Consider the following 27,402-nt stretch of genomic DNA (forward strand, 5'->3'; position numbering starts at 1 on the left):
AGAGAATAAAGCCAAGCTGAAATGGAGACCCGAGATCCCAAAACCGAGATCCTAGACACACGCCCCCTTCGATTGGGGACGTCGTTGCGTTGCGTTGGTTCCATTCGCACCGTTCCTAGGGGGCTGCTCTCTCTCTCTCTCGCTCTCGATCCCGCTCGCTCCCATTAGGATGCCATAGGATGGTGGTGGGTTCTTTTTTCTGCTGACAGCTTTGCGCCTCTCCACGGGATTGGCCATTCGACTGCAGCCACCCCCACCCCCGGCGGCACTCGCTCTCCGCTCTCCCAGTGGCGCAGACTCGTTTCGTTTCCATTTTCGAAACTCTCGTTGGCCTGCCGTGTTACCCTGCTTCCACTGCTTCTTCTGCCACGGCCGCCTATGCGGCTCTGCTGCGTCGCTGCCACTGTTGCCGCTGCTGCTGCTGCTGCGCCGCCGCCGCCGCTTCTTTTCGACTGCTGCAGCAGCATCGCTGGCAAGGATTCAGTTGGGGTTTAACAGCCACTCGGGACGGTAGCGCGCGCCGCTCAAACTTGTTGCGAGACCAATTTTCCGAAAATCCCAAATTCTCTACGGTGCATTGGCCAGTTCACCCAAAAACACCCACACACACACAAACACTGTCTCACTTTCGTTTCGCGATTGATTGCCAGCTCTCCGGAGACCAAGAACCAAAATAATAGAAAAGGGAACCCGATACCAAACCGCAAAACGATCGAGTTACGGAAAAATAACATACAAAAATAAAGAAACTAAACAAAAGTAAAACGCCTAGCAAAGAGCCTTCAAAACGGCAGCCACAATTTCCAGCGCAGGATTAGGAGGAGACGTCGCCGCGTACGCTGATCTCCACCAGCACTCGCATTCGCACCATCCGAGTACGCATCCACATCCGCATCCACATCCCCATCCGTTCGCCACCGACGGCTTCAAGCTGCGTTCCGAAGAGCCGGTGCCGGGCTTCAGCTCGGCCTCCCCCTGGCCCACCCTGGAGCTGGGCATGGAGTGGGGCCGGAAGCTGTACCCCAGTGCCGTTTCCGGTCCGCGATCCGCCGGCGGCCTGATGTTCGGCCTGCCGCCCACCGCCGCTGTGGACATGAACCAGCCGCGCGGACCGATGACCTCGCTGAAGGAGGAGCCCCTGGGCAGCCGGTGGGCCATGCAGCCAGTCGTCGACCAGAGCAAGTAAGTGACGGGACTGGGTTATGTGATGACCCCATGAAGTGATCTTTTCAGTGCCAAGACCAAAACCAATAAACCATTGGGCAAATATACAAAAACTGACCCAAAAAGACCAAAATAAGTGATCTTACATGTGCCTAAGTGTTAAATCTAATCTGAATGATCTACAATTTAAATCTGGAATAAGAGTAGATTTCATAGCTCATTCTTGGTGGATAGTAATGATGCAGAAGCTTCATAATTAAAATGTAAAATCATTTCATTCAATTAATTAGTTGATCAGTTCAGGAAATTCGGACACCTCAATTGCTTTCTATTTGCTAGTAACTTATGCAGCCATTTTATCGAATGTTATACCTCTGCCAAACGTGCTTTCAAATTAGCAATGAAAAAACTTGGATCAATAACTATCGTGTCAAGGCATGTTCATTATTCCATTTAGAAACTAAAGCTTGCTACTAGATAAAATAGGCCATGAAATAAGCCGCCACTAAGCCCATAAGAAATGTCGCTTATGATATGGCGCCCAACGAGGGTCCCATCAACAGTTACTGTTGACATGTAACAAGGTGGGCTTAACGGGAAAGCCCCTTAATCTCTACTAATCTCTCCCCTAATCTCCAATCTCCAAGAGAAAACGCACCAAGGTGCCCGCAACAATGTTTCAGCAACACACGCACGCAGAGCCCAAACAAAAAGAAGTCTCCAAAAAGGGAAGACTGTGAAAGAAAAAAAAAAAGTGCGTTTGTTTACTTTTGGCCAAAGCCGGCATCCCGTGTGTCCAAGTCCAACAATATATGGCGGCCCCTGGGGGAGCGATTCCGAAACGTAGTAAGTCAGTCAGTCAGCCGGGGAAGTGGGCGAGTTTTTATGGCCGCCACCCACCCTGTGCGCCATTAGATGAACCCCAAAACAAAGTCCGTCCATTCAGATCCCAGACTCACTCGAAATTCCCACTCAAAAGGTTTGGGTTCACGCACTTTTTCGGGATGATACTACATGGGGGATAATGCGGGGGACTTTGAGCCGAAAAGGGATGTTATTTGGACTTTGACTTTCACTTTCGCCTCATCCAAATGAAGCGACTCCCAAGAAGTCACTCCACTCTTCACTCTCCACTCAAAGGACGAAAAGGACCCCCGGCAGAGGGTTGCTCGGGAAAAGCTTTTATTTTTCTTGGCCCTTGTTTGTTTAGTTGCGTTTGAGATGTTTCTGGCGTGAGATGTTCGCGCCGAGAAGAAGTGCGCGAGTTGCCCAAACGGAAAGCGAGAGCGAAATGACAGCGGGATTTGTTCATTCAGCGGCGGCAAATCAGCACTCCCACCCACTGCCACACGCACACCCACATCACCATCTCGATAATCACATCCAGAGGCAGGACAATCCCAACCAGAATCATAATCACAATCAGACATTAGACAATAAGACAATGCGCTGTGATACGAGGTAATCAAGTTGTGATGGTATTTTAATCTAGTGCAAGTTCTAGTAGGAAATTAAAGTTTTCATGCGAATTATAGAATTCATGTGCTAAAGAACCTCAATTTTATTGTTTTTATCAGTAAAGTGTAAAGAAATGAAGTTATTAAAAGAAATCAAATGTTAATGAGAAAGCAAACATTTTGCTCAATTCGGAACACTTAGTTTATTAAAAAACTTATGATTCTTTGTCAGGAGAGCTGCAATATTAAGCATGTCAGTCTATAAAAGTCGAAGTTATAATTTTTGCAATCAACCAAGTGATTTCCAAAGTAATGTTATTTTTAACAATTTTATTTTTGTCCTGAAAGTAATGTTCGGAAAATAATTCGTATCCCTATTTCTTATAAATTTAACTTTTATATGAATAGGAATCTTTTCAAATTTGATACTTTATGAAATACAAGTAACAATTAACAAATTTTACAATTGCAACAAAAGTTCTTTAGACACTTTTATACGAGCTAATTTCCCTCACCACCAAGGATTATATAAACTTTTATGATTTGAATTTTGGATTTATTATGCGTTGCACGCAACTTTTGCGACAAATAAATCTGCTCAATTCCGATAATTGCTCAATATGTTTGTGGCAACCCATTTATTTAAACACTTATCAGTGCATCTAACTGGAACAGCAGAAACAATGTTGTACTATAAACAAAGTGCATAAACCACACACAATGGTGTGTTGTACTTCTTGTCGCTGCTCGTAAATCAGAGGAATATTCGAAAATTTATTTCAACAAAGATTGTCCAGGGAGAAGAAATGGAAGCAGCTTCAGCTCTAGATTGCAACAAATGGCCGTAAAGTGTCCTTAAACAATGAGGATATTTCCAGCCACCAATAAAGTCGCCTTTTTTAAAGGACTCGCATGTGTGGAAAGCGAATTTTCACGTGCCTGACCAGAAATAGACTAAACGTGACCACGAAGGAGTCCAGTTTTTCCACCACTCTGCTATTTTTCCTGCCGGCCACCTGGGCATCGATTTGCGACAATTAAATGTTGGCATAATAAAATCAACAGCAAAACGGCCACAAAAATGTTCTATATCTCTTTTTTAGCTGCTCTGCTCCGTGGCAAATTGGCGGCAAGTGCAAACAAAGTGTGCTGGCAAACTGCCGCAGAACGATTTTCCACAATTTCCAGCCAGTCGAGTTGAAAAGTCAACAGAAAACAAAAAACTGGTAAACTGGTAAAAGAAAAAATAAACGGAAAACGGGACTTAGGCGTTTGAGGGGATTGAGGGGGTGCTGGCACAAGTTTTTTATATGCCAGGATGTACTCGGCATTATTGTGCTGCTCACTTTTCGAACACTCGACTCGACTCCACTCCATGGCCATAACAATAACCTTTCACCAGAATGTAACATGTCTGGCATTCGTATGTCGTACACTGGCAGCACCTTTCCACCGCTTTTCCATCGCTTTTCCGCCCCCCACAAAGGTGACTACTGCTGCCGGTGAAAATCGCATTGAACTTCCGCTTTTCCTCTTTCCCAGTGCCAGCAAACAAAGCTGCCTCTTAATTTGATATCACCCTGTGGGTGAATCAACTTTAGCACCGCAAAATGTTTTTGTTTCCTTCGCAAAATTCGTATTCAGATTCACTCGAAGTCCGCAAAGGGCATTATCCGCATGTATTTCATGTTATGTTAAGCTCTCACTTCTCATAAACATTCTCGTCACTTAAAGTCTCTTGAATGGCGGTGGGCATCATACAAAATTTAGTTTACAATTACAAACACACCTCTAGGGATTAGAAATACCTAATATTTCTATATTCCACCTACTTATTTAGCGAAGTTCAAACAAAGCTCCTTCCACGACTCGCTAAATCGTATCACTCAGCCGTTGAAAGGCAATCAGAACTGATGAAAAGCAGAAAGGCAAATCTAAATGCCGACTGATAAAATTGTCCACCAAATCCACTGGGTATCCATCCGGAGCACTTATTTAATAACTAGGACGCAATTCGATTGCACTTTCGATTGGAGCGAAGAGCTGAGCGGGGGAGTCTATCATTAGCTGATGGCGACATTATCCTTTGGCAAATGTGTATATAATTGCAGGACCCCCGAGTCAGTTGGCCAGCCAGGGCATGCGGCTCCTTGACATTGCCTGTGCAAACAGGAGCAGCACATAAATAGTGCAGGAAATAACGCAAATACAAAAAATCTGATAAAATCAGCATTTTCTAAATTAAATTGTTCGTTATGCATACAGCGAAGAGAGAACAGGACCCTACCTTAGTCCTTTTCACTCCGACATTGCTCGGTAATTGTTCGCTGACAGGAGGGCTCTTGATAATGGAAGGGAAGGCGGGGCGTTACAGGGGACACGAAGTCCTGACATTTAGCATATGGACGGGGAGGGGGGGTGGGGCAAGGACAAGCCTTTATTCCGTCTGCGGCTCAGTGTCCACGTGTCCTGCCAGCGATAATTGCCCACTGTCTGCTTGGCCCACATACAGCAAATGTACGAGTATATCAAATATTTCAAGTGTAGCGGGAGGGGCGGACAACAAGGACTGTCATACATCAGGATTATTGTGTCACGTTGATGTTGCTTATGCGCTTTTAATGATAGTTGTCACATCACTGTGCTGCTGCCCGAATGTCACTCTCTAGTCTAATTGAGTTGCCCCTAATTCTGGCCAACTAGACTAAACTAGACTCTCGCTGCCAATTAGAGGCTCTTTAGGCCGACTCCATATTTACCCAACTAATGGCATAATTACCGCCTCTCCTCGCATGTAATACATTTCACTAATTCACATCATCAATTTCGTTTCTGATCCATTGCAGTTTGGGCATCGGCCGCGCCCACTTTGAGAAGCAGCCGCCCAGCAATTTGCGCAAGTCGAACTTCTTCCACTTCGTGATCGCCTTATATGATCGTGCTGGCCAGCCCATCGAGATCGAGCGCACGGCCTTCATTGGATTCATCGAGAAGGACTCGGAGTCGGACGCCACCAAGACGAACAATGGCATCCAGTACCGGCTGCAGTTGCTCTACGCAAATGGTGAGTGGAAAGTGCTATAAGGTTCTATGGAAACCTATATGATCGATTGCTTTGTATTCCGTTTCTAGGAGCTCGCCAGGAGCAGGACATTTTCGTGCGACTCATCGATTCGGTGACCAAGCAGGTGAGTCCAAAAATAATTTACTATTCGAACTTGCTGATAGTTATAAATGTATAAATGAAAAGCAATGATGCTATATATATGCTTTACAAGTCAAGTTTGAATCCTTTACACATCTTACAAGGCGTTTCACCCCAGCTACTTATTTGAATAAATTGAGTGATTTTCGTCACAAAAAAGGACACAACAACTTCAAAACCACTTAGTGAATTTGCAATTCATCTTGCGATTGCCACTTACATAAATTAAGAACTTCCTGATTACCACGCTGCTCACTGCAAATGAAGGCCAAAGTTAACCAGGCTATGAAAAACCAATTCCTTCCACTTGGCTGCTTCCGTGCATTTCCTCGCTTTTCCAAACACGATGTTTGTTTTGCTGATTCGAGCATAAGTTGCATTCGAAATTGATTGTCATGGCTAATTAAGTGTGTCCTGGTGTGTTCTGGTGTGTCCTTTGGCCAATAAATTGAGCCGTCAAACGAGCAGCTCGTTTTCAACCAGGACTTTTCCAACTTTTCCGCGTGGACAAAAGGGGTGTGACCGGGGCTAACGAGAGAAGCGAGAAAGGCGAGGAAATCGAGAGAATCGCACGGGGATCGAACATTGTTAATGCGCTTTGTTGTGGGTGCGTGCAGGTCCTGGGGCATTTTTCTAGTCCTTGTAGTCCTTGTAGTCCTGGTGCACCATATGTCCGTTTTTGTGGACCTAATGCCTCGCTAGGCATTCTTTTCTTGCCTCTCCTTTTTCGGCCTTTTCAAGGGCAATTAATTTCTTGAGTGACAAATTTTTATAGACATTGCTCTGTTCGCTCCTTTTGCTCCTTTCGGCGTATCTTCCCCATTAACCCCCTCGCTTTTCCTGCTTTTCTCGATTTCTCTCCGCTTTTGTGGGCGTTTCTTGGCCATTTAGCCCGTTCGCATCGCATCGCATCAGAAACGAGCGCGCAATAAATTTGTCCACAAATTATCGACAGCCTGCGACATCGCCCCCTTTGCTTACTTTATGGTGACAAATCCATTTGTGCGAATGCAATTTAATCGCAAAATTATTTGAGCCGCCATCAATTGAATTTGCTAAAAATATCACACACACAAAATATCCGTAAGAGCAAAGGTCTGTGTGAAGTTTTTTGCTGAATTTTGTAGGCTTTGCTGATAAGAAAATGACTTCAGACGATTGTTTATGGGCATTGTTTTAGGCAATTAAAGCTTATCGACAAATTGAATAGAGCCATTTAGAGTTACTTTATTAACGCCAGTGAGTAATTACCAGCTCTTTAATGGGTCTTCAAGGAAACATACGAATTCCCGGGCTAAATGCGACAGATTCCCAGATGGCTACTCATTGTAGATTCTCATATTCAAATATGTTTCACAACATTCGCAAATTCCAAATAAGATTTCGGATGAAAAACATATTCACATATCGGTGGTATATTATTTAAGATATAGGTTTAGTTGCTTTCTCTCTGAAGCCCTGAATTGCCCATTTCATTTTTGATGTACCTACCCCTAACCTGGGAAAATTTGAAAAGTGTCGCAAGCTGGGAAATGAACAATCATTTGATCGGATTAGGTGGGTTCGGCTGCCTCTTTACAGACCCTTTGTTTCCGACTGCTTGTTTTTGAATTTTACATTTCGTTCGTCGTTTGTCGCGTGTCGCTTTTCCTTATCTGATTGCGTAACAGGTAAGGCGGGGATAAGCGAGTGTTATCTGCAGCAAGTGGGATTGTAACTCGAGACTGGGAACTGTGGCGGGCCGAATGCGATTACGGAGGAATTGTCTCAATCGCAAATGGCAGAAGGCAGGAGGAAGGCAGGACAATTGTCAACTGGCATCCATCCACGTGGCAGGACTCAAATAAAAAACGGGAAAATCAAAAAAAAAAAGCAGCATAGACGCACAACCCTTGCAACCCCTTTATTTTGGGCTGAGCGAATGCAGCAGCAAATCATGGTCATAATCATAATTACATTCGATCAGATAACGGGCAAAAACAGTTCGAACGGGAGGCGTCGCAATTGCAATTTGAGCTAACGATGCTAGCACGGAAAATCGCCTCATTTCGGCGATCATATTTCATTTTCATCAGCGGACAGCGAAGGATGGCGCAGTGCTATAAGGGTCCGGCATAAAACAATAGCCAAATCCTTTGGCCCGGTTTTTGTGTTTTGCCAAAATTGCGCTTATCGCGATTAAAACGCACGCACAAATGCACGCACAAAAGCGCATCGAAATCCTAAACCCCGAAAGAGATGGATATATGTACATATGTGGCGTTCGAGGGGCAGAGAGAGTGAGAGAGAGAGGGCTGATAACGGGCGATTAATGCACTGCGATAACTGAGACATAAAGTGGTTGAAAGGGGCCCAAAAATCCAGACGAACTGGTGACAAGGATCCGCCAACCGGTTACCCGATTTATCCAGCCACTAACGGTTAAAAAAAAAATCAAAAAAGCAGCATCATTAAATAGCCTATAGCCATCGCACTCGAACACACACACACACACACACACATACTGTTGTCTGCGCGTGTTAATTAAGCGATAAAATTAATTTGTATGTCAACACTTAAAAAGCCGAGAGAGAGAAACATTTTCGATTATTAACAAATTGTACGCGCACAGCTCGCTTAATGGCAAATGGTTATTGTTATTGTTGTTGTTGTCATTGGCGCCGCCGGCCACTCAATAAATTCAACAGATTGCGCGAAATCTCCACATTTGCATGTGCGCCCTCCGTCCGTCCCGCTCGCACCCACTCAACCGTGCGGCCCCCCCACCACGCTGGCTCTCCCTCTCGCACGCAATGCGATTAAAAATGCTTTTATTTCACGGCAAGTGCATTTCTGCGGTCGAAAGAGACGGGCATATGGCGCAAAGAGAGTGCGAGAGAGAGGGAGCAAAGAGGCGGAAAAATGATATCGTCCTCATTATGCGAAATGTGTAATGCACGCGGACTCCCCTTTGAAAATCTTTTGGCTCCCTTGGGGGACCTTCGGTTTTATAAAGGTGTGCAAAATGCGCACTGCACTGCGTTTTGTGGGTGAAATCTTATCAACTCTTAATACTTTCGCTTCTTAAAATGTAAGTGTTTTAAAATTTGACACTCTTATTATTATCATAGTATTCTTTATTGTAATTTAAAAGCATAGAATATTTTAATTTTGCCAATAAATAAACACTGGCTCATTGAAAGGTCAAATTTATTAGCTTAATAAAATAGCAAACAATCAATAATTCATAACTTTTTAACTGACAAAAAAGAAACAATGGGAAACATAGCTTTGTTTTTCAGAAAGTGCACATTTCCATATGCTCGTTTATGTAATTTTTCAAGAAGTTGGCATTACATTGTTAACCCGTGTCCCTAAAAATATGCAAATATGCAGGAAAAGGGCCCGGCAAAAAAGGCTTTTCACCCATTTCCCTCGACAAAATGCGCGAGTTGCGAGCTGAGGATGCACGAGTCCTTGCAGCGGTAACCTTTATTTCGGTGTCCTTTCTTCTGGGTGGGCAATTTATGCGTTGCCCCGATAAATGTAGCTTTAATAAATTAAGAGCTACCCTCTATGGCTCTTTTATTCGCTTATTTTTTTTATTACTTTTTTTTTATTGTGTGCCCTTTTGCGAACATTTTTTTGCAGTTGCCCCTTTGTCCGCGATAATTTATCTTGTTTGGCGAGATTTTTATTTGGCACGTTAAATATGCAGTATGTGCAACATGCAACATGCAGCATGCAGCATGCAGCATTCAAGTGCGTGAATAATGCAGCGAGCGTCGATTCATTTTATTCCAAAAGCGATAATAACAATTTGCAAAAATGCTGGAAAAAATCGACTCTTCGCTCGCAGTTTGATGGGAAATCGTTTAAAATTTAAAAGCTTCCTCGGCTCATCCTGTTTGCATCCCCCTTCACCCCATCCCCCTATCTACAGCCCCCTTGTGGAGTCCTTTTTCTGCCTGTGCTGTCATCACTTCATCACTCGCTTTTTTGCGCATTTTTTCTTGCTGTTTTGTTGTCCTGCCGCTGACTCCTGTTCTTTGTCCTGTTGATAAATCGTAGTTTAAACGCTTTTACTCCAGTTTTAGTGGCTTTCGTTTAGTTTGCCGTTTTTTTCATTAGATGAGCCATTTAGCCTCGGATTTCCGCAAAAACGCGGAGTACGAGGTACAAACTAATTGTTTGTTTCTGCATCCCACCACAAGGATGATGGATGATGCTTCCTGCTTGTATCCTCTTTAGGCAAGTTAGTTATTTAGGCAAGTTAGTTGTTTTTTCTGGGCTGGATAACTTAGCTCTGTTTGTTTTCTTGTACCAATTCGATTTGTTAACCATTTTTCTTGGCCATTGATATCTTGCCATTACCTTCCTAACTTAAAACCAACATAAACTGAAGGACATTCCCCTTCCGCCTTCCTAACGACAAAGTAAACAGGTGACAAATACAAGTTGCCACATAAAAAATCGCACTCAAACTTTATGTCCTGTTCGGAAAAACATTGAAAGTCCATTACCCCGAACCGAAATAAAAAGGATATCCCATGATAGTCCGGCCTATAATTAGCTGCACTCCGTCCGGAAAAGTTCGAGCCGCAATGCTGAATATCCCGCAGATATTGGACATTGAGCTGGGCCATCGAGGGCTGCCTGATCCTTTACAGGATTCACCATGGAGCGGGGAAATTATTAACCTGACAAACGGGATAATAAGGGATGATCATAATTTTACATGTGCCCAGGCTAATGCCAAAAACAACAGGGGGCGGCCCTATATATACCTACATATATATTCATATACAGGGTGGGATTCTGGAGGACTACTGCTGGTTGCATTAAAATTAATTTCTGATTATCTATCTGGTTGGGCACAGCTTCTGTGCACGGGCTCATCAATCCGGTATACAGTTTCAACAGTTTGCCAAAGGTGGAAACAAATGCATACATATGCCAGTGACGTCAGAGGAACCACTCGTCCTTGACGGCAAGTGGCAGGATTCTGTTCACTTTTTTGTTTTTACTTTTTGGTGGATGAACGAACGAACACACACGGCTCAGGTTTTTGGCTTCCTCACTCGGTTATTGTTATTACTTTTGCGTGTATCTGCGTCAGTTGATGAATGATCCTCTCACCCTCCGCAGGACATCCTCGTACTTCACCCCTCGCATATGCCGTGTTTTTGCCAACTAATTCGCTGGATGAGTGTTGGATTACGGTCAGTAGGCGGGGGGAGGGAGGGGTGGCAGGACACCCGCTTTAATCATTTTTAAATTAGAGAACTATGCGCCTTTTTGTCTGACAATCCACCTCATACCTCATACCCTTGTTTATCTATTTGTTGTTGGAAGTTTGAACTTCACGAGAGGCTTGTGGAAATTGCAGCAGATTGCCGAACGCTGCACTTGCGGTTGCTGTTCCTTCCACATGGCACGATTCCTGGCCAAGGAAAACACCACCCCCTCGAATGAGCCACCACAGCAATGAGGCAACAACAAACAAATAGACAGTCAGTTCGAGTGGCGTTTTCACTGGGCAAACACAAATACTAGAACGCCCCTTTCCCCCTTACTAAAATACCCCTCGGATATTATGTCCATGCAGAGGTAAAAATTGTGGACATTGTCAATATTTGCATTGTGTCCCATATGTCGATTTGCGGTCTCAAAGTTTTCGGGGCTCTGTAATTAGCATTTATGAGTGTTTGTCTTAGCCCAAAACGATTGTGCATAGGGGTCAAATTTGTCGAGCGGTCGGGTGTCGATGGCAGAGGGTTAACAACGGGGTCACGTGGGGTTTATTCGGTTGCTGGTGGCAGGTAGTAAAATTCATGAGATTGTAATCTTTCAGCTTTGGTCAAAACAATTAGCCTTACTTGTGTTGTTTTGTCTTTGATCGAGATCTAATAGAATAAGTAAAATGTACTAAAAGCCAGTCTTTATATCGTAATATAACTAAAACTATAACCTTCATATACCATTTTTACATTACATTATTTCCCATTTCAGGCCATCATATACGAGGGTCAGGACAAGAATCCCGAGATGTGCCGCGTGCTCCTAACGCACGAGGTGATGTGCAGGTGAGTGCTTATCTAGTAGTGATTTAATATCCTTTGGCATTCCAATCCACACCTATTCCTTACTGATTTGCGAAACGCAATCTCAAGTCTCGCGGGCATTCGGAAAGCGACTCCCTGGAGCTTCTTAAACTTGCCTTTTTTTTTATCCAAAAAGGGATGCTTCTTGCCACAGCCACTCAAATTATAGAGAGACCTGAGCTCTCATTTGTTTTGCCTGTATTTTTTTCCGTGATTTTCCCTGGATTTTCTTACGATTTTCCTACGCTTTCCCCCCAAGCTTCTGGCAGGAGGGACTGCTTTAATTTTGTTGATTTTTAAGCTCCGTCCGGCGGAGCGGCAGAGTGTCCTTCGTTTTATTTTCACGCTCAAACGCACGCGAGCTGAAACGTATAAATGGTCGCCACCCACAACCACCCACCAACACCCCCAAACACCACCCAACACCACCCACCGCCCCATGGGCTGCTGTTCACCCTTCTAGCAGCTTTCTGACAGTTGAAGGTTGCGTAGAAAATAAAAACAACAGAGCAAAGGAACAAAAAAAAACTCGCTGAGAGAATGCCGAACAACAACAAAAATTACACACAGCCTTAGCCGGCGAAACCCCAGCCACCCCCCTTTACCACCCCCTTTACCACCCCCCTCTGAGCCTCCACCACCACTGGCCGCTTGTTGTTGTCGTTGTTGTTGCTGGGCCGGCCATCTTTTATTATTTCGGATTGGCACCCAGTTTTTATGTTTGCGTAGCATTATCAAAAACAAGGGGACAACGCACACACACATACACGCACACTCTCACACACACTTCCACCCACACACGGGGGTTGCAGACTCCCCCATTAGAGCGGAAAGAGCGATAGAGATAGCGATAGAGGTAGTGGCAGGACAACGAGGACGTCTTCTTTATCGTTTTGGCTTTGCGCCCATTTCAGTCATCCATGTTTATGTTATATATGCCCAGCGAAGACCCAAAACCCAAAATCCAAAAGCCGAAAGCCGGGTCCAAGCCAAAAATACCACCCCCAGATGACCCACAACCACCCGTTTCGCCCACTCAATCCAGCACCCACCACCCCCCAGCCCCCTCTTTTTTATACATCGATGTGTTTTTTTGTTTTCTACATCTAGCCCAGGGGCTGTGCAGTCGAAAATTACGCAGCCATTGAACTCGATATAGATATATGAGTGCGTATACAGATGCAGATAAGGGATAAGTGCAGAGCAATGACAAATGTCTGACCCCCAAAAATTGTCACATTGCTTTGGCAAGTCTTTAAAGTTCAGCAGAACTGGGTTAAGCTGGAGGAGATGGTATATAGGATGGTTTTCCTATAGATAACTTGACTTAAGCGAAGCCCATTAATGTGAAGAGTGTTACAGAGAAGATCTATCAGTTTTTTTCCAAAGATTTGATATGGAAACATAGTAATAATAACAAACTAAACATATCATGGGCGTTCTTAGTACTGCAAGAGTTTAATGTGTTTCTTTTGCTTTCTGATTTAATTAGTATTAATATATATTTTTTAGTTAATCAGCTCAGTCTAAAAGTTTGAATTGAAATTTATCCCAAACTGTTGTTTCTCTTTCAGCCGCTGCTGTGATAAGAAGAGCTGTGGTAACCGCAACGAGACGCCATCGGACCCCGTCATTATTGATCGGTAAGTAGTCATAGTTCATTCTCCTCTGCCACAACCATATCCTGTGCAGGACCTCGTCCTGTTGCTCCGCCGCACAAAAGATGACATTTTAAGCTGCTTTTCATCATCGTCGCTGGCTTTTTATTTTGTCAGCCTGTTCTGTTTTGTACTGCACTGTTCTGTTCTGCGGCCTGTGTATGCGTATCGTTGATTTATTGGCATTATTATCAACTGCAATATAAAACACGATGCGGCAGACATGCAAAGAGCTCGAAAAACACGAAGCGGGGGGGGCTTACCCCATTATTCGATGAAGGGAGCTGAAATGAAACAGAAGCTGCAACACCGAGTGGCAGGGAGTCCTCCGAGAGAGAGAGAGAGAGAGAGACGAACCAAACAAAAATTCATCAAAATGGCAGTGGCAAATTCTATTTTCATAAATTGTAAATTGAGACGCGCAGTTCGCGGCGCGGCAATCCGACACTTGAAAGATACTTTCCAGCCGGGGAATCAACATCAACCCAACTCCCCCATCAATGAGACCCGTAGACCGTCGCGTGTCAGGCGAATTATGCTAATTGTGTGCACATCCTTGTGGCCGCCACGCCCCCTGCTCCTCCAGCCGGTCGTGTGCCCGCCCTAATTGGCTTCGGAAATATTATTTGAGTGCAGGCAATTTAAGGAAACCAAAAATGCTAAACAAATTTGGGTGCGAGGAAGCGGTTAGCAAGGGCGTATGTATGTATGTTTGTATTAAAAAGGATTTCCTTCTTAAAGTCTTTGAAAAATGCAGAGCTATCAGCCGACTATCTATCCCGCAACCAACTCCATGAACTGAAGCGTTTAAGCCAAACCATTCCTGGCCATCGCGCACTGCCATTGCCGCCGAACTCATTGAGTTGTTAAACAATTTTGTAGTCCCTAGGCCCCATTAAATTGAGGCACACCTTATGCAGATGATAATCAGCGCCCTGTGTGATTCCCCGTAATGCCCGTTCCACGGACCTCCGGCGAAGGGTGTCCCCAACTATTTGCCTATGTGGAGTCCAACTCCAACTCCAACTCCATTCTGCGTTTCCAGTTGCCATTGCCATTTGTGAGACTGCCCACAATGGTGGGTTTTCTGCGAACAGAGATCTCTGCGCTCCGCTTAATGATTCTATTATTAAAGTGCGACCGGTTGCTGGCAGTCAGCCGCACTGACAATCAGCCCATAATTGGTGTCATAATTAAATTTAATTGATTGCCTCCTCTGGCTCAAACCACCGAGCCTACCCCCTCCCCACCTCACCTGAGCTTGCAAATTAGGAAATGGCCGGGCGAAAATCGAAGCTCAAGTGGCAAAAAACCAACAAACAAAAAAACCCAGCCAGTTCTTGCCACACCGCAAAGAGCTGGCTGAAGAACACGATCTCGGCAAGATCACAGATCGCCCGCTGCACATTTATGATCTTGTTAAAATTGCTCGGCGTTCTGCTGCTCCAGAATGTCATCCGTTGGAATAACAGTTACACTTGGCCAATCTCCAGCTGGAGGTACTGCATCCCATCACTTTTTCTGCCCCACGTGCCCGGGCGCGACACTTTGCGCTTGATATTTACGATTATTAATTCATTTCTCCTCTATTTATTTGCCTTGTTAGCCGGGATGGCGGGCATCCAGCTCACACATGGGCTAATCCTACCTAGAGATGGTAGCGTGAAGAGCAAAACTTAGAAACTAAAGGCACATGGAATCTTTAGTTCTATAAATGGTATATTTATACATATTCGTATAGACTGTCCTCTGAAACAACAGTATTTGCTGGTCTCGAAACTTCCTCAAGAATATTCCTATTGAGCTATCGTGACACGCTCACACCTGTGATCCCCGCCAGCTTCGCGTCCACATGTCGCATTTGTCAGGCGGGCTGTAACTTTTGTCGGCATTGCATTCCATTCCTGCGACTCGGACGCATATCAATCACCAGCTGAAAACTCTGCTGACTCCCAGCTAACCAGCTACCAGATACCATTTACCAGCAAAGCAGCACCCATCTGCAATCAGCTTAAAAGGCGGCATGGATCAGTCGGTGGCCACCAGAGCCACCAAAGCCATCCCATCCAGCCCGCTCATTGATATGCCAGTAGATCATGCCGCCGGCGGGAAGACAAAGAGCCCGGGATAATCTATCTGTTCGCAACTAAATTTTGCCTCTGCCCGTGCCAGCGAAGGAGTTGGATGAGGAGGAGGAGGAGGAGGAGGAGGTGGGTCCCCAGCTAAAGCGCTAACTTGCCCGGGGGTCCAACGCATTTTGCCACTCAAGCCAGCAAATGCCCCTCCACCGACTCCAAACCATCCAATCCATCCAATCCGACTCGATCCGGGCGAAACTTTGTCAGCGGCGCGCAACAATTGGAACTGATTGAAAATTCCAAATCGGGGGCATCCAGGGGGATACCGACTTGCATTTCCAAGTGGCTGACGAAAGCCAAAAACTGATACGATATGACAACAGCAACAGCACAACAACACCACTTTGGGCCCAGAGCAACCAGCTACCAACTGCCAGTTACCAGCTACCAGCTACCAACTACCAGCTACCAACTACCTTTTACCAACTGGCATCTCTCTCTCTCTGTTTTGGCCACATACTGACGCTCGGACGTGTGCCGTGAGAGCTGCACAACACTGTGGCCACTATTCCACATCCACTGGTCACTGGTCACTGTCCACTGCTCACCAGCCACTAGCAACATTCGCCGGCGATCTGCACATGTTTTATTGATGAATTTCTGTTATTCATGCAACCGATCTGCAGTTGGCCACAAGAGGAGGCTTTGGAGATGCCGAAATTGTGCACACAATAAGCTGCGGCACAGTGGGTCAAGGCATAGGGAAAACTGGTCCAAATCAAAGCAGAACGCATCACATTAGGCTTCCCTTTGAAGAAGGAATCTCTACTATGACACATTGTGTGTGCTTACTTGCCACAATACCTCAAATAAATCTTAAGCTTTATTGGTGGCAAGTTGAAGTTGAATATGCTTGCACCACTGTGGAATAGATCGGTGCGGGATTTGCAATTACCTGGGGCAGGTGATGAGGGCTTAGTCGCAGTCGCAGTCGCGGTTGCAATCGTGCTCTCTCTTTCTCGACTCCTTTTTTATTTATGATTTGCGAGGACAGTGGACACTGGACGATGGACAGGGGACGGTGGACAGTGGACAGTGGACACTCGCATTGTCTCCGGATCGACTGCCACGCATTTTGTCTCTGCCCTTTTCCCAGTTTGTTGGCATGCACTTCGTGTGTGTTCCATAATTAAGTGAATTTAAAGCTCACTTCGGCGGTGGTCGTTGTTGTTGTTGTTGCTGTTCCTGTGATGTCCTTGTTGTTTTTTTGTTTTTTCTCGAGGTATTTGTGTTGTTGGTTCTGCGACATGTTCCACGTTTTTGTCACACATTTTCACCGATCTCGAGTGGGTTTTTTTATTTGTATTTTGGCTCATTTCGCGCATCTCCCACTCCGCTCCATTTGCTGCTGGCTATCATTTCCTGATCCACATCTGGCGTATGCGTAATGACTTGAATTACACTGACAGCCATGCAATTGGCATCGTTATCGTTTGGTGGTCATTAAAATGGTTATCGCGTGACAAGCGAAGAGCGTTCGACTTTTTAATTTGGGTAAATGGTGGGGCAATCAAAAAATTGACTACACCACCACTCAAACATCGAAAGCGTTGTAACAAAAAACGGAAAACAAAACAGCACATTGAGTGTGGGTGGGAAAAGCTCTCAGGCGAACAATCGGAAATTTGCCACTCTTGCATTTATCTACGTCATTGGCGTTTTCTTCGCTTTATTTCAATTTTCTATATTTGCCAGCGTTTTGTCCACCGCAGCGACAAATAAACTAAGTGCCAACTCCCTAACAACTACCCTCCAAAAGACCCGCCCCCTTTTGGCTGGCAGCAAATAGAATTGACATTTTGTGGTGTCCAATATGCAAAAACGTGGGGAGAAGAGTTTAACAGACGAGGCAAGAAACAGGGTGCTCTCAATATCTCAGAAACACATTAAAAAAATGTTATATTCATTAAGACTTTTTTAAGTATACATTGCAAACAAGAGAGAACGCTATAGTCGAGTTCCCCGACTATCTGATACCCGTTACTCAGCTAGTGGAAGTGCAAAGGAGAGTCTTTAACACTGACAGTTTTTGGCGGTTTGTGGGCGTAAGAGTGGGCGTGGCAAAAAGTTTTTTGGCAAATAGATAGAAATTTACAAGACTAATACAAAAATGAAAAAATATCAAAACATTTTTCAAAAGTGTGGGCGTAGCAGCTTTGGGCGGTTTGAGGGCGTTAGAGTGGGCGTGGCAAAAAGTTTTTTGGCAAATCGATAGAAATTTACAAGACCAATACAAAAATGAAAAAATATCAAAACATTTTTCAAAAGTGTGGGCGTGGCAGATTTGGGCGGTTTGTGGGCGTTAGAGTGGGCGTGGCAACATGAATCGACAAACTTGCGCTGCGTCTATGTCCCTGGAGTCTGTATACTTAATCTCAACTTTCTAGCTTTTGTAGTTCCTGAGATCTCGACGTTCATACGGACAGACGGACAGACGGACAGACGGACAGACAGACGGACGGACAGACGGACATGGCCAGATCGACTCGGCTACTGATCCTGATCAAGAATATATATACTTTATATGGTCGGAAACGCTTCCTTCTGCCTGTTACATACTTTTCAACGAATCTAGTATACCCTTTTACTCTACGAGTAACGGGTATAAAAATGCGAAAGTGCTTGGAATAGTGCAGTATAATCTCAGCCCCACCGGGGGCGCCACAAACATTTTGCAGGACTTATTATTATTTTTAATGATATCATACTAAATACATTAGAATCATTAATAATGTAAGCTAAAATAAAATGAGATACAGTATCCATAAGATGCCCCTTTTTTATAACCCTCACTGTGCTGCGTGAGGTGAGCCAATGTTTTGGGCCATTCATTGCATGCCTTGATAATCGCACTCGCGCTAAAAACGATGACAAAACTGCTGCTAGTTGTTGGCTACAGTTTTTAATTTTCTAAATGCATTCCAGCCACCTGGCCGGGCTGGTTGTCGTGTCCTGCCACCCAAAAGGAGGTGGTCATTCGGGTGGGAAAACGAGGGAAAGCGTAGTCCTGGCTGCCAGTTGGCCTGCTCAAATATTCAAAGCGAGGCAAACACACAAAATGTGAAAAAAGAGAGACGATTTTGACGGCATTTGCGGTCAGCTATCGACAGTACGCCCATGAAATATTGGGCAGACATCCCGCGCAGACAGCCGTGGTGTGAGGAACCATAGCAGTTAATTATCGATAAAGATATGAGAAGCAACGCATATTTCTCGCTTTTTATTGCAGCCACTTCTCCCCCAAAAAATATATAGCACAAAAAACATGAAAGACCTACGCGTTTGGGGCATTATATTCATAGACCCTGACGATTATCTTTGAAGTGGAAACAATTGAGTTTGCGTTCGAATTTGAGGTGTGCGAAGTGCATTTGATTTGCACCTCGTAAATCAATGGATTTTTAGATGTGGCATGCGAATTGAATTTTTGCATTTCAAAGAACGACTGTAGGTTCGCCGCATTTGCATATTTGTAGTAGACTGTCTATTGAAATTGAATTATTAATGCAAATTTCGATCGCTTTGCATTTCTCCGCACTTTCAATTGGAACTCGCATTTTTGGCAGGCTGAATTTAGGTTTGCTCCTGGGAAATGTAGTTTATTAAATCATAAATAGGTGAATTCAAAAGCTAGCTACGTTTTCCATTGAAATAATAGAACATTTCTACAAAGTGATGAATACATAGATGATTAGAAGTATTCCAATATGCGTTGATTTATTATAAGTTAAGATAATTGCGAATTTTCTGCCCATCTTGATAACTTTGTTAACTCTTTAAATAGCTGAATCCATTCCCTGAGGTTAACCCAATGAATTAACCAAGCAACGTCTAATGTGCATAATTGAAATAGCCCTCAAGACACCGGAATGTGGATTAAAAATGCACAGATCCGAACTATACTCGTATCCAATGTGCACATTGTCTTTGTCTCGGCTCATCATCTTGGGATAAACTCATCTATTAGTTGGTGAGCTGGTGTTTGTCTGTGCGATTCTGTTAGCCATTTCCTCGGCCATTTACCCCTGTTGCATAATTAATGGCATTAAAAGCGTTAACTGACAGTCAACGCACTCCGGCACACACATGCCAAAATAGTTGGCATAATTCGGGCATTTCAATGAGGTCGATAATTTGATGGTTCGGTGGAGAGCAAAGGGATAAGGTCATACACGTACACACACACGACGCGTCGTCGTCTCAGATACATTTGTATCTTTTTGTGGCCATTCTATCTGCGTCTGATGCCAGCTACTTTTATCGTTGTCTGATATCTAACCTCGCAGTGCGTGCCACTGTGTATGTGTGTGTGTACAAAAATAATCAGTTTATAGATGAAGAAATCCCAAGAACAACAAGCCACCAGCACTCCCCAGAAAAAAAAAAAGGAAAACAAGACCATTCGGAAGGTATTTCCCCGGTCCCAGCGGCATGACTTTCGGTCCCAAAGCAACCCCAAAAATATATCTACATATATATGTATATTTGGACACACATATATCTGTTGTTATATGTATACAAAATAAAGGCGATGTGAACTGAGCTCGGGCTGTTAAAAGCTCACTCAAAACCATAAGATGCACTCAAAGTATCTGGCACTCACTTTCGCTCTCTGTTTTTCCGCGGAGAGAAAGCCTCCTCACGCACCAAGTGAAAGTGTTTTCAACAAGTTCTCTTCCGGCAAAAAGGATAAGCGTATCCTGCAGACGGCACGCAGCCCGTAAAGTTCGCCATCCCCCGCACAAAAAAGTCTATTATAATACAAAGGAGCCCAAAAGATATAGAAGAAAAAGCCATGAACTTCAGAATGAAACTTGGGGTTGGGAAGCGATGGTGGAATGGTTAGATGTTGAGATGGTGGCAAGGAATCGCAGTCGAAATCCTTGGGCTGCTGGGTCCTGCCAAGCGTGGAGCGTTAAGCCGAGAAGGAGCATAAATAAATAAAGCCCAAGCAACAATAGAAGCCCAAAATGGTGACTTCATCCTTGTCGACGGCCATGTTTTCGTGACGCTCTCGCTTTTTGTATTGTGTACATTTTCGGTGGAGAAAATGCCAAAAGGCATAGAAATGGCGCGAAAGTAAGTTTTCGCATTATTTTCAGGCCTTCTCCAACTCCAGTCGGCTATCATTGCCAGCCATAGTCATTGGGTTTATGCGACAATAAAGTTGAACATTTTTGAATATTATCGTTAGTGAAAAATTAGAGACAAGTTGCCCCCAGGCAGCCCCACCATTCACCATCTCACCATCTCACCTGAGATCCTTTCTGGTTTGGCGTGCGCCAAAAACGCTCTCGGCTCCTCACGACCACTGTTCACGCCATGACCAGATAATATCAGCGGGAAAACTGGGTGTTTGGTTTGGATGGGTGGCTTGGTTTGGTTTGGTTTGGTTTGGTTTGGTTTGGTTCGGTTTGGTTGGGGGGATGCGGAAGGAGCCTCCTGGCAAAGCGATTTATGTCCTTTTGAAATTCATCATTAAATTTGTGTGCTGTTTGGCGATGCAAAGATAATGCCACAATTTGTTGTTCGCACTCTTGTTGCTTTGCAAATTTACACTTAATCGCCGGGGCTCCTTGCAAAACCATAAACAGCAGCAAACTTTCGCTTTTCGATAAGGATACTGGGAATTTATTTCAATTTTCTGTGCCTGAGATGTGCCTGTATAAAGGTGAAAGGCTTAAGCTTAGAGTTAGAGTTTAGTAGGCGTAGAAAAACAAAGTTACAGATAGTTTGAACAAGTTCTAAATACCTGTTAATGCAATTAATTTTTTACAATATTATACTATCAGCCTGAAAGTGAATACATATATATATGAGTTCCACCCTGAAGTTCACATTTTTTCTAGATAGAGCTTGGACTATTTTAGTATCTTTGGTTCAGTGGCATTATCAGCCAATCGGGCGCAAACATCGAAGGACATTTCGAACAGCTAAAAAACAAATCTCCGTCCAATCGAAGAGGCCAACACCGCCAAGGCGCAATCCCCTCGCCCAAATATGAATGACCAATTATGCACTTCGTTGGCGCTACGTGCCCGAGCTGCCAATTTGGGCCCATCGAAAATGCCAAGCGGAGGTGTCCCGATGTCATGTGCGAGCATTTGATGATGCGTAGCTTTTCATTAAATGAAAATTTCGCGTTGCTGGCAAAACAAAGGGACAAAGCAGAGGCCAAAGGCGCTAACTTTGTTGGCAAGTAGAAGGCCAAGATGGCAGACACTTTGATTTATTGACAGCACGCGACTGGAATTTTTAATTGCCACCAAGTGGGTGGTGGTTGTCTATGGTTGGTTGGTTTTTCCCGCGGAAAAATCCTTGAATTGGTCAGGACTTGTGTGCTCGACTAGATTTCCCCAAATGCAGCATCTTCGTCTTGAAGACATATGCAAATGTGGGGGGGTGGAGACCTCGTGAATTTATGTGTCCTGTCAGGATATTTTGAAAACATTGTAATTCAAGCATGTGGAGGGGCAGGATGCTTCCGAGAAAGTCAATTAGCTGCCCATAAAAATGCATAAAAATGCAGGCTGGCCTCGAAGTGATGATGGCTCTGGTGTCTCGGGGATGAAGTCATCGCCGTGGCAAGTGAAATCATTATCCTCGAGGATCCCCGTCCTTAGACACTCGATCCGTATTCAAATTTCAAACTGCAGTTGCATCTGTGAGTTTCCGCGTTCGTTGCCGCACCGTAATACGATATTGTATCTGACAGATACACGGCTCTCAATTCTCGGGGGATGGCGCACTGGATTGCTTGTGTTAATGATGATGAGCCCGCTCCGATGCTCTTTTTTTTCCGTAATGGATAACATCCATCCACTCACATCTGTTTTTTCTTCGCAAAGTCCAACAAGTTCACAGCCATTCTCGATAAGCGCCACACTTGGCTTTTAATGCTGAATATACAAGTAATATTATTTAAGTTTAGTTTACTAAGCCGAAGTTTATATGCCCTTATACTTCAAAGATAAATGGAATATAGATTATACAGTGACTAAGTAAAATATACTGGCATTTGTTGGGAATACAATATAAATTGTGCTTCAGAAACTTAAAACTACTTAAACAATCTGGTCTATTTTAATATCTTTATTAAGAATTTTGTCTCGTGCTTACTATAGTATAGTACTATAGTAATGCGCGAGTCTTATACTCTTTAAATAGCATTAAGCTAAAGAATTGTTTATAAACACTTTGTGATTTGGTCTTTTTGGATACTACTCACTGAATTAGTTTTATCAGTTTTAATTGAAATTATTGCTTTTAGCGGTTATCTCGAGTGCCAGTTTCTTATCGCGCGGCTAGAGATTTATGTACTTAGGAAATTCGCTGTCAAGAGCTATTTGGGCTCGTGTTTTTAATAGGGAGACCGATGGAACAAAGAACAAAAGTGTCGCAAGTATAAACAAATTTGCGACACTCCCATCGGACAAGGACATATGCAGATGCCACCCGCTGGCCAGAGATCAACCCTCCAGCTTCCTGCTAATTTGTTCAATTTGTCGAGTGGAAAACAACGGGGAAAAAATATGATGAAAATTGCCGGCACAACGTCGCTTTTCCCGTTTCCCCCCGCTGATCGGAAAGGAAAATATTATTTCGGCAAATAAAAAGTGGGCAGGGGGTTTTCAGATAGGGCGTATCATGTCGCCGGCGGATGCATAAAAGTATTTCACCATTTAAATGCAACGCGCACGGGTGTCAGTTTCCATTGGATGGGATTCGAGTCGAATTGGATTCGACTGTTAACTAACAGGCTCGCATCCTGGCCGCAGGACATTCGCCGGCTGTCACCCCACTTATCGCAAGGGCACTCACTACCGCCTCGGGCCACACATCTGGCCAGAAAAGACCCAGCAAACTGGCGGCACAAGTGGCACTAGTGGCAGCAAAAAGGCGCAACCCGTCATTAGCGGCTCGTAAAGTCGCCTTCGTGGACGTGAACATCGTAAAGACTCTTAATTGAAGCTGGCATAAATCCACAACTGATTGATAATTGCCAGCACAATGGGAGAAACGAGTTCGATACCATTTATGGTCCCCCTTACGAACAGAGAAGGTGCAGAAATGCTTAATAAGACCTTATAGGTCGTTCTATATTAACATATAAAATATTTAGACTTACCTTTGAACGAGAGACTGGAAAGTTCACTAGAGCTTGGAAATATTTTAGAAGAGCTTTACTTCCTATCAAATTACACTCTCCTTTAGTGTATAGCATAACAGCGCATTAATTTTTGTATCTCCCATTTATTACAGCTTCTTCCTGAAGTTCTTCTTGAAGTGCAATCAAAACTGTCTGAAGAACGCCGGCAACCCGCGGGATATGCGCCGATTTCAGGTGAGTGAACGCCTGATGCATCCTCACCGGTTCACATATTAACAGAGAATCTCCTAATGCTAGGTGGTAATTTCTACGCAGGTGGCCGTGGATGGACCACTACTGGCCATCTCCGACAACATGTTCGTGCACAACAACTCGAAGCACGGACGGAGGGCCAAGCGGCTGGACACCACGGAAGGTACAGGCAACACATCCCTGTCCATTTCCGGTCACCCCCTAGCGCCCGACAGTACCTACGATGGTCCGTAGCAAAATTCCAATTATTCCGACCAATTTTTCGTTTTACGTAGTTCCAACAAATCACCCACGTACCCCAAAGAACCCCCTCCCAAATTTTTCGTTCTGTTCGTAGCAATTGGCAATTCCGAAGTGTTAGAAACTGTTTGATATATTCAACTAACCCCTGCATATCTGGAATCCATTTGCAGGTCTCTATCCACCACTGCCAGTGGCCACGCCGTGCATCAAGGCGATCTCGCCCAGCGAAGGCTGGACAACCGGTGGCGCCACCGTGATCATAGTGGGCGACAACTTCTTCGATGGCCTCCAGGTTGTGTTCGGCACCATGCTGGTCTGGAGCGAGCTAATCACCTCGCATGCGATCCGGGTGCAGACACCGCCCAGGCACATTCCCGGCGTGGTGGAGGTGACGCTGTCCTACAAGAGCAAACAGTTCTGCAAGGGATCACCCGGTCGCTTCGTCTATGTCTGTAAGTGATTACCGCCATATGACTGCCCAACTCTTCTCCATATCTAACCTGTTGATTAACGCTTTAAGCAGCTCTCAACGAACCCACAATCGACTACGGTTTCCAGCGCCTGCAGAAGCTCATTCCCCGGCATCCCGGCGATCCAGAGAAGCTCCAAAAAGAGATAATCCTCAAGAGGGCCGCCGATCTGGTCGAGGCATTGTACTCCATGCCCAGGTAAGAGCATTACTACTAGCCCAGTTACGTGGCGGAAACTAATATCCAACCCGTGTTGCAGCAGATCTCCGGGCGGATCGACGGGCTTCAATTCCTATGCAGGCCAACTGGCGGTCAGTGTCCAGGATGGTTCCGGCCAATGGACCGAGGACGACTACCAGCGTGCCCAGTCGAGCAGCGTGAGTCCACGCGGTGGCTACTGCAGCAGCGCCTCCACGCCGCACAGCTCGGGAGGATCCTACGGTGCCACGGCGGCCAGTGCAGCGGTGGCGGCCACGGCCAATGGCTATGCACCTGCACCCAACATGGGCACACTCTCCTCGTCGCCCGGCAGCGTCTTCAACTCCACGTCAAGTAAGTTTCTCGATCCTTGGCATAACATTGGTGGCGAAGAATCCATGACAAGTCCTGCCTTCATTGGTCCCAATAAGAGAGATATTAAATAGAATGGATAAATCCAATTTGAACAGTACTATTTTTTCTTAAAAGTTTCGAAGAATCTCAAATGAAGATCTCATGTTCCCATCATTAATCTAACCCCTGTCTCAGAAAGCCCCGAATTCGTTTACCATCTTAAGTTGATTTTAGCTTCTGTTTGTATAACTCTCACATGAATACCGCCCCCACATAAACTGCGAAACCTGTCTCGCCTCCACATCCCCAATCATTCCCACTGCCCTCCAATTCCCCAAACCCAAACCCGAACCCGAACAAAGTGAACAAAGTATGCTCAGCAAAGTGCATTTTCGCCATTAATTCCAACAGTGTCCGCCGTGTCGTCGACGTGGCACCAGGCGTTCGTGCAGCACCACCACGCGGCAACGGCCCACCCGCACCATCACTACCCACATCCCCACCAGCCGTGGCACAATCCGGCCGTGTCAGCAGCCACGGCGGCGGCCGTTTAAGCGTTTCCCGGACTCCCCATGCCAGCCAGATGCAGCTGAACGGAGGATGAAGATGTGGATGAGGATGATGTACCAGGTTGAGCCGGACTTTTGGGGCCGAGTAACGACATTTTGTTGAAATTAAATGCCACACGCCCAACACCACCCACCACCCACCACAAACCACCCACAAGTCCGAGCGAAAAACGAACGCACACGGCCAGACACCATCTATCAATCCGAAGCTGCAAGGACGCCCACAAATTGGCCCTCGGGTGTGTGGAGTGGTGTGTGTATATGGGGGCAGCTGAAGCAAATCTGAGCATTCAAAACACTACTCCACCATCAACAAAACACCACAGACAACACACGATTAACGGTATTTATAATTTCCATTATCCTTTAGACTTTAAATCGATCAAAAAACGACTCCTTACTTTGGTAGATTTCTGTTGAATTCCCTCTTTCCTGACAAAAAAGCACTAGAAGTGCTAGTCCTTATAACTAAAATGCACATATGCTCCTCCTATAAAATCTCCATTAATTTAATATTTGAAATGTTTAACTATTTGCAGGGGTCAGCAGCCTGAGCTTCAATCCCTTCGCCCTGCCCACCTGCAACACACAGGGCTACAGCACCCAACTGGTGACGTCAACCAAATAATATTACTACTAAATGAGGCTATTGGCAGGCCCCAAGTCCCCAAATCCCCAAATCTCCGCCAGGAGTCGCAGAAACCACGCCAATCCACAAGAAGCTCGAAAGTGCAATAAACAGATGAAAATGGTTCCAAAATTCAAAAATATATTGATATAGTTGTAAATTTTTTGATTGAATCCCGTTTATAACTTATTTTGATTATGCCTCGGTAATAGATTTATAAACATACGCATAGAACACCATATCAAAGTAAAGGAAAACATATGAGAGAAGGGAAGGCATATCATGCAAGGGGCTCAAGAACCCAGTAGTTAAGATCGGGCAGATATAGTTCTAAAATAGCTTGATAAAATACATTTTGTAAATATTTATCCCAAAGTAAATAAAACTTAATAATAATCGGAACTGTGAATAGAGGAAATTATACAAAATATATACCCATGATGATCAATTCTAATACGAATCAAGATATACCAAAACAGATACAATTTGAATGAACTTTTGGACATAACTAAATGCTTGTATACGATACTTTCTTGGATTAATATCGAAAATATTGAAAAAAAATACACTCTGCCAGTCGAGAGAACCGAAATCAAAATGTTATATACCTACATAGATATACAAGCCAGATTTGCAGCATATCTAAGCGTAATATTACAACAAATTTATACCAAACTTTTGGCAAACATATCGTGCACTTAGTCCTAATATCCACCTAAAGCGAACCCAAACACATCACTACTCAAACATATTTGTATAATGCCCATCATATCCACAATTCGAAATTCACTCTATCAAAATCAACACCAAATCATCATTAGACATACATTCATACATTTCGCTATTCAAGTCAGTGTTTGATAAACTACCGAT

At 44.5% G+C, this 27,402-nt stretch overlaps 1 protein-coding gene across 7 annotated transcripts; it reads left to right on the forward strand.

The window, feature by feature from the left end:
* The first annotated feature begins 781 nt into the window (after window positions 1-781).
* LOC120447082 (transcription factor collier) lies at window positions 782-26,650 on the forward strand. Of its 7 annotated transcripts, none has more exons than XR_005615913.2 (12): window positions 782-1,182; window positions 5,468-5,685; window positions 5,754-5,809; window positions 11,818-11,891; window positions 13,484-13,552; window positions 23,968-24,049; window positions 24,113-24,293; window positions 24,481-24,762; window positions 24,831-24,978; window positions 25,043-25,332; window positions 25,744-26,244; window positions 26,441-26,557. XR_005615913.2 is itself a non-coding variant. In XM_039628480.2 (11 exons), exons 1-11 carry the CDS (start codon window positions 998-1,000, stop codon window positions 26,527-26,529), a joined length of 1,674 nt encoding a protein of 557 aa, XP_039484414.1. In that variant the 5' UTR covers window positions 782-997; the 3' UTR covers window positions 26,530-26,650. The 7 variants fall into 7 exon arrangements, 3 of the variants coding, with proteins under 3 accessions (XP_039484414.1, XP_039484413.1, XP_039484415.1); XR_005615910.1 differs by having other exon boundaries at window positions 963-1,182; window positions 24,834-24,978; XR_005615911.1 differs by having other exon boundaries at window positions 963-1,182; window positions 24,113-24,230.
* The last annotated feature ends 752 nt before the right edge of the window (window positions 26,651-27,402 follow it).

This window comes from Drosophila santomea, chromosome 2R (genome assembly GCF_016746245.2).
Source record: "Drosophila santomea strain STO CAGO 1482 chromosome 2R, Prin_Dsan_1.1, whole genome shotgun sequence".
Classification (NCBI taxonomy): domain Eukaryota; kingdom Metazoa; phylum Arthropoda; class Insecta; order Diptera; family Drosophilidae; genus Drosophila; species Drosophila santomea.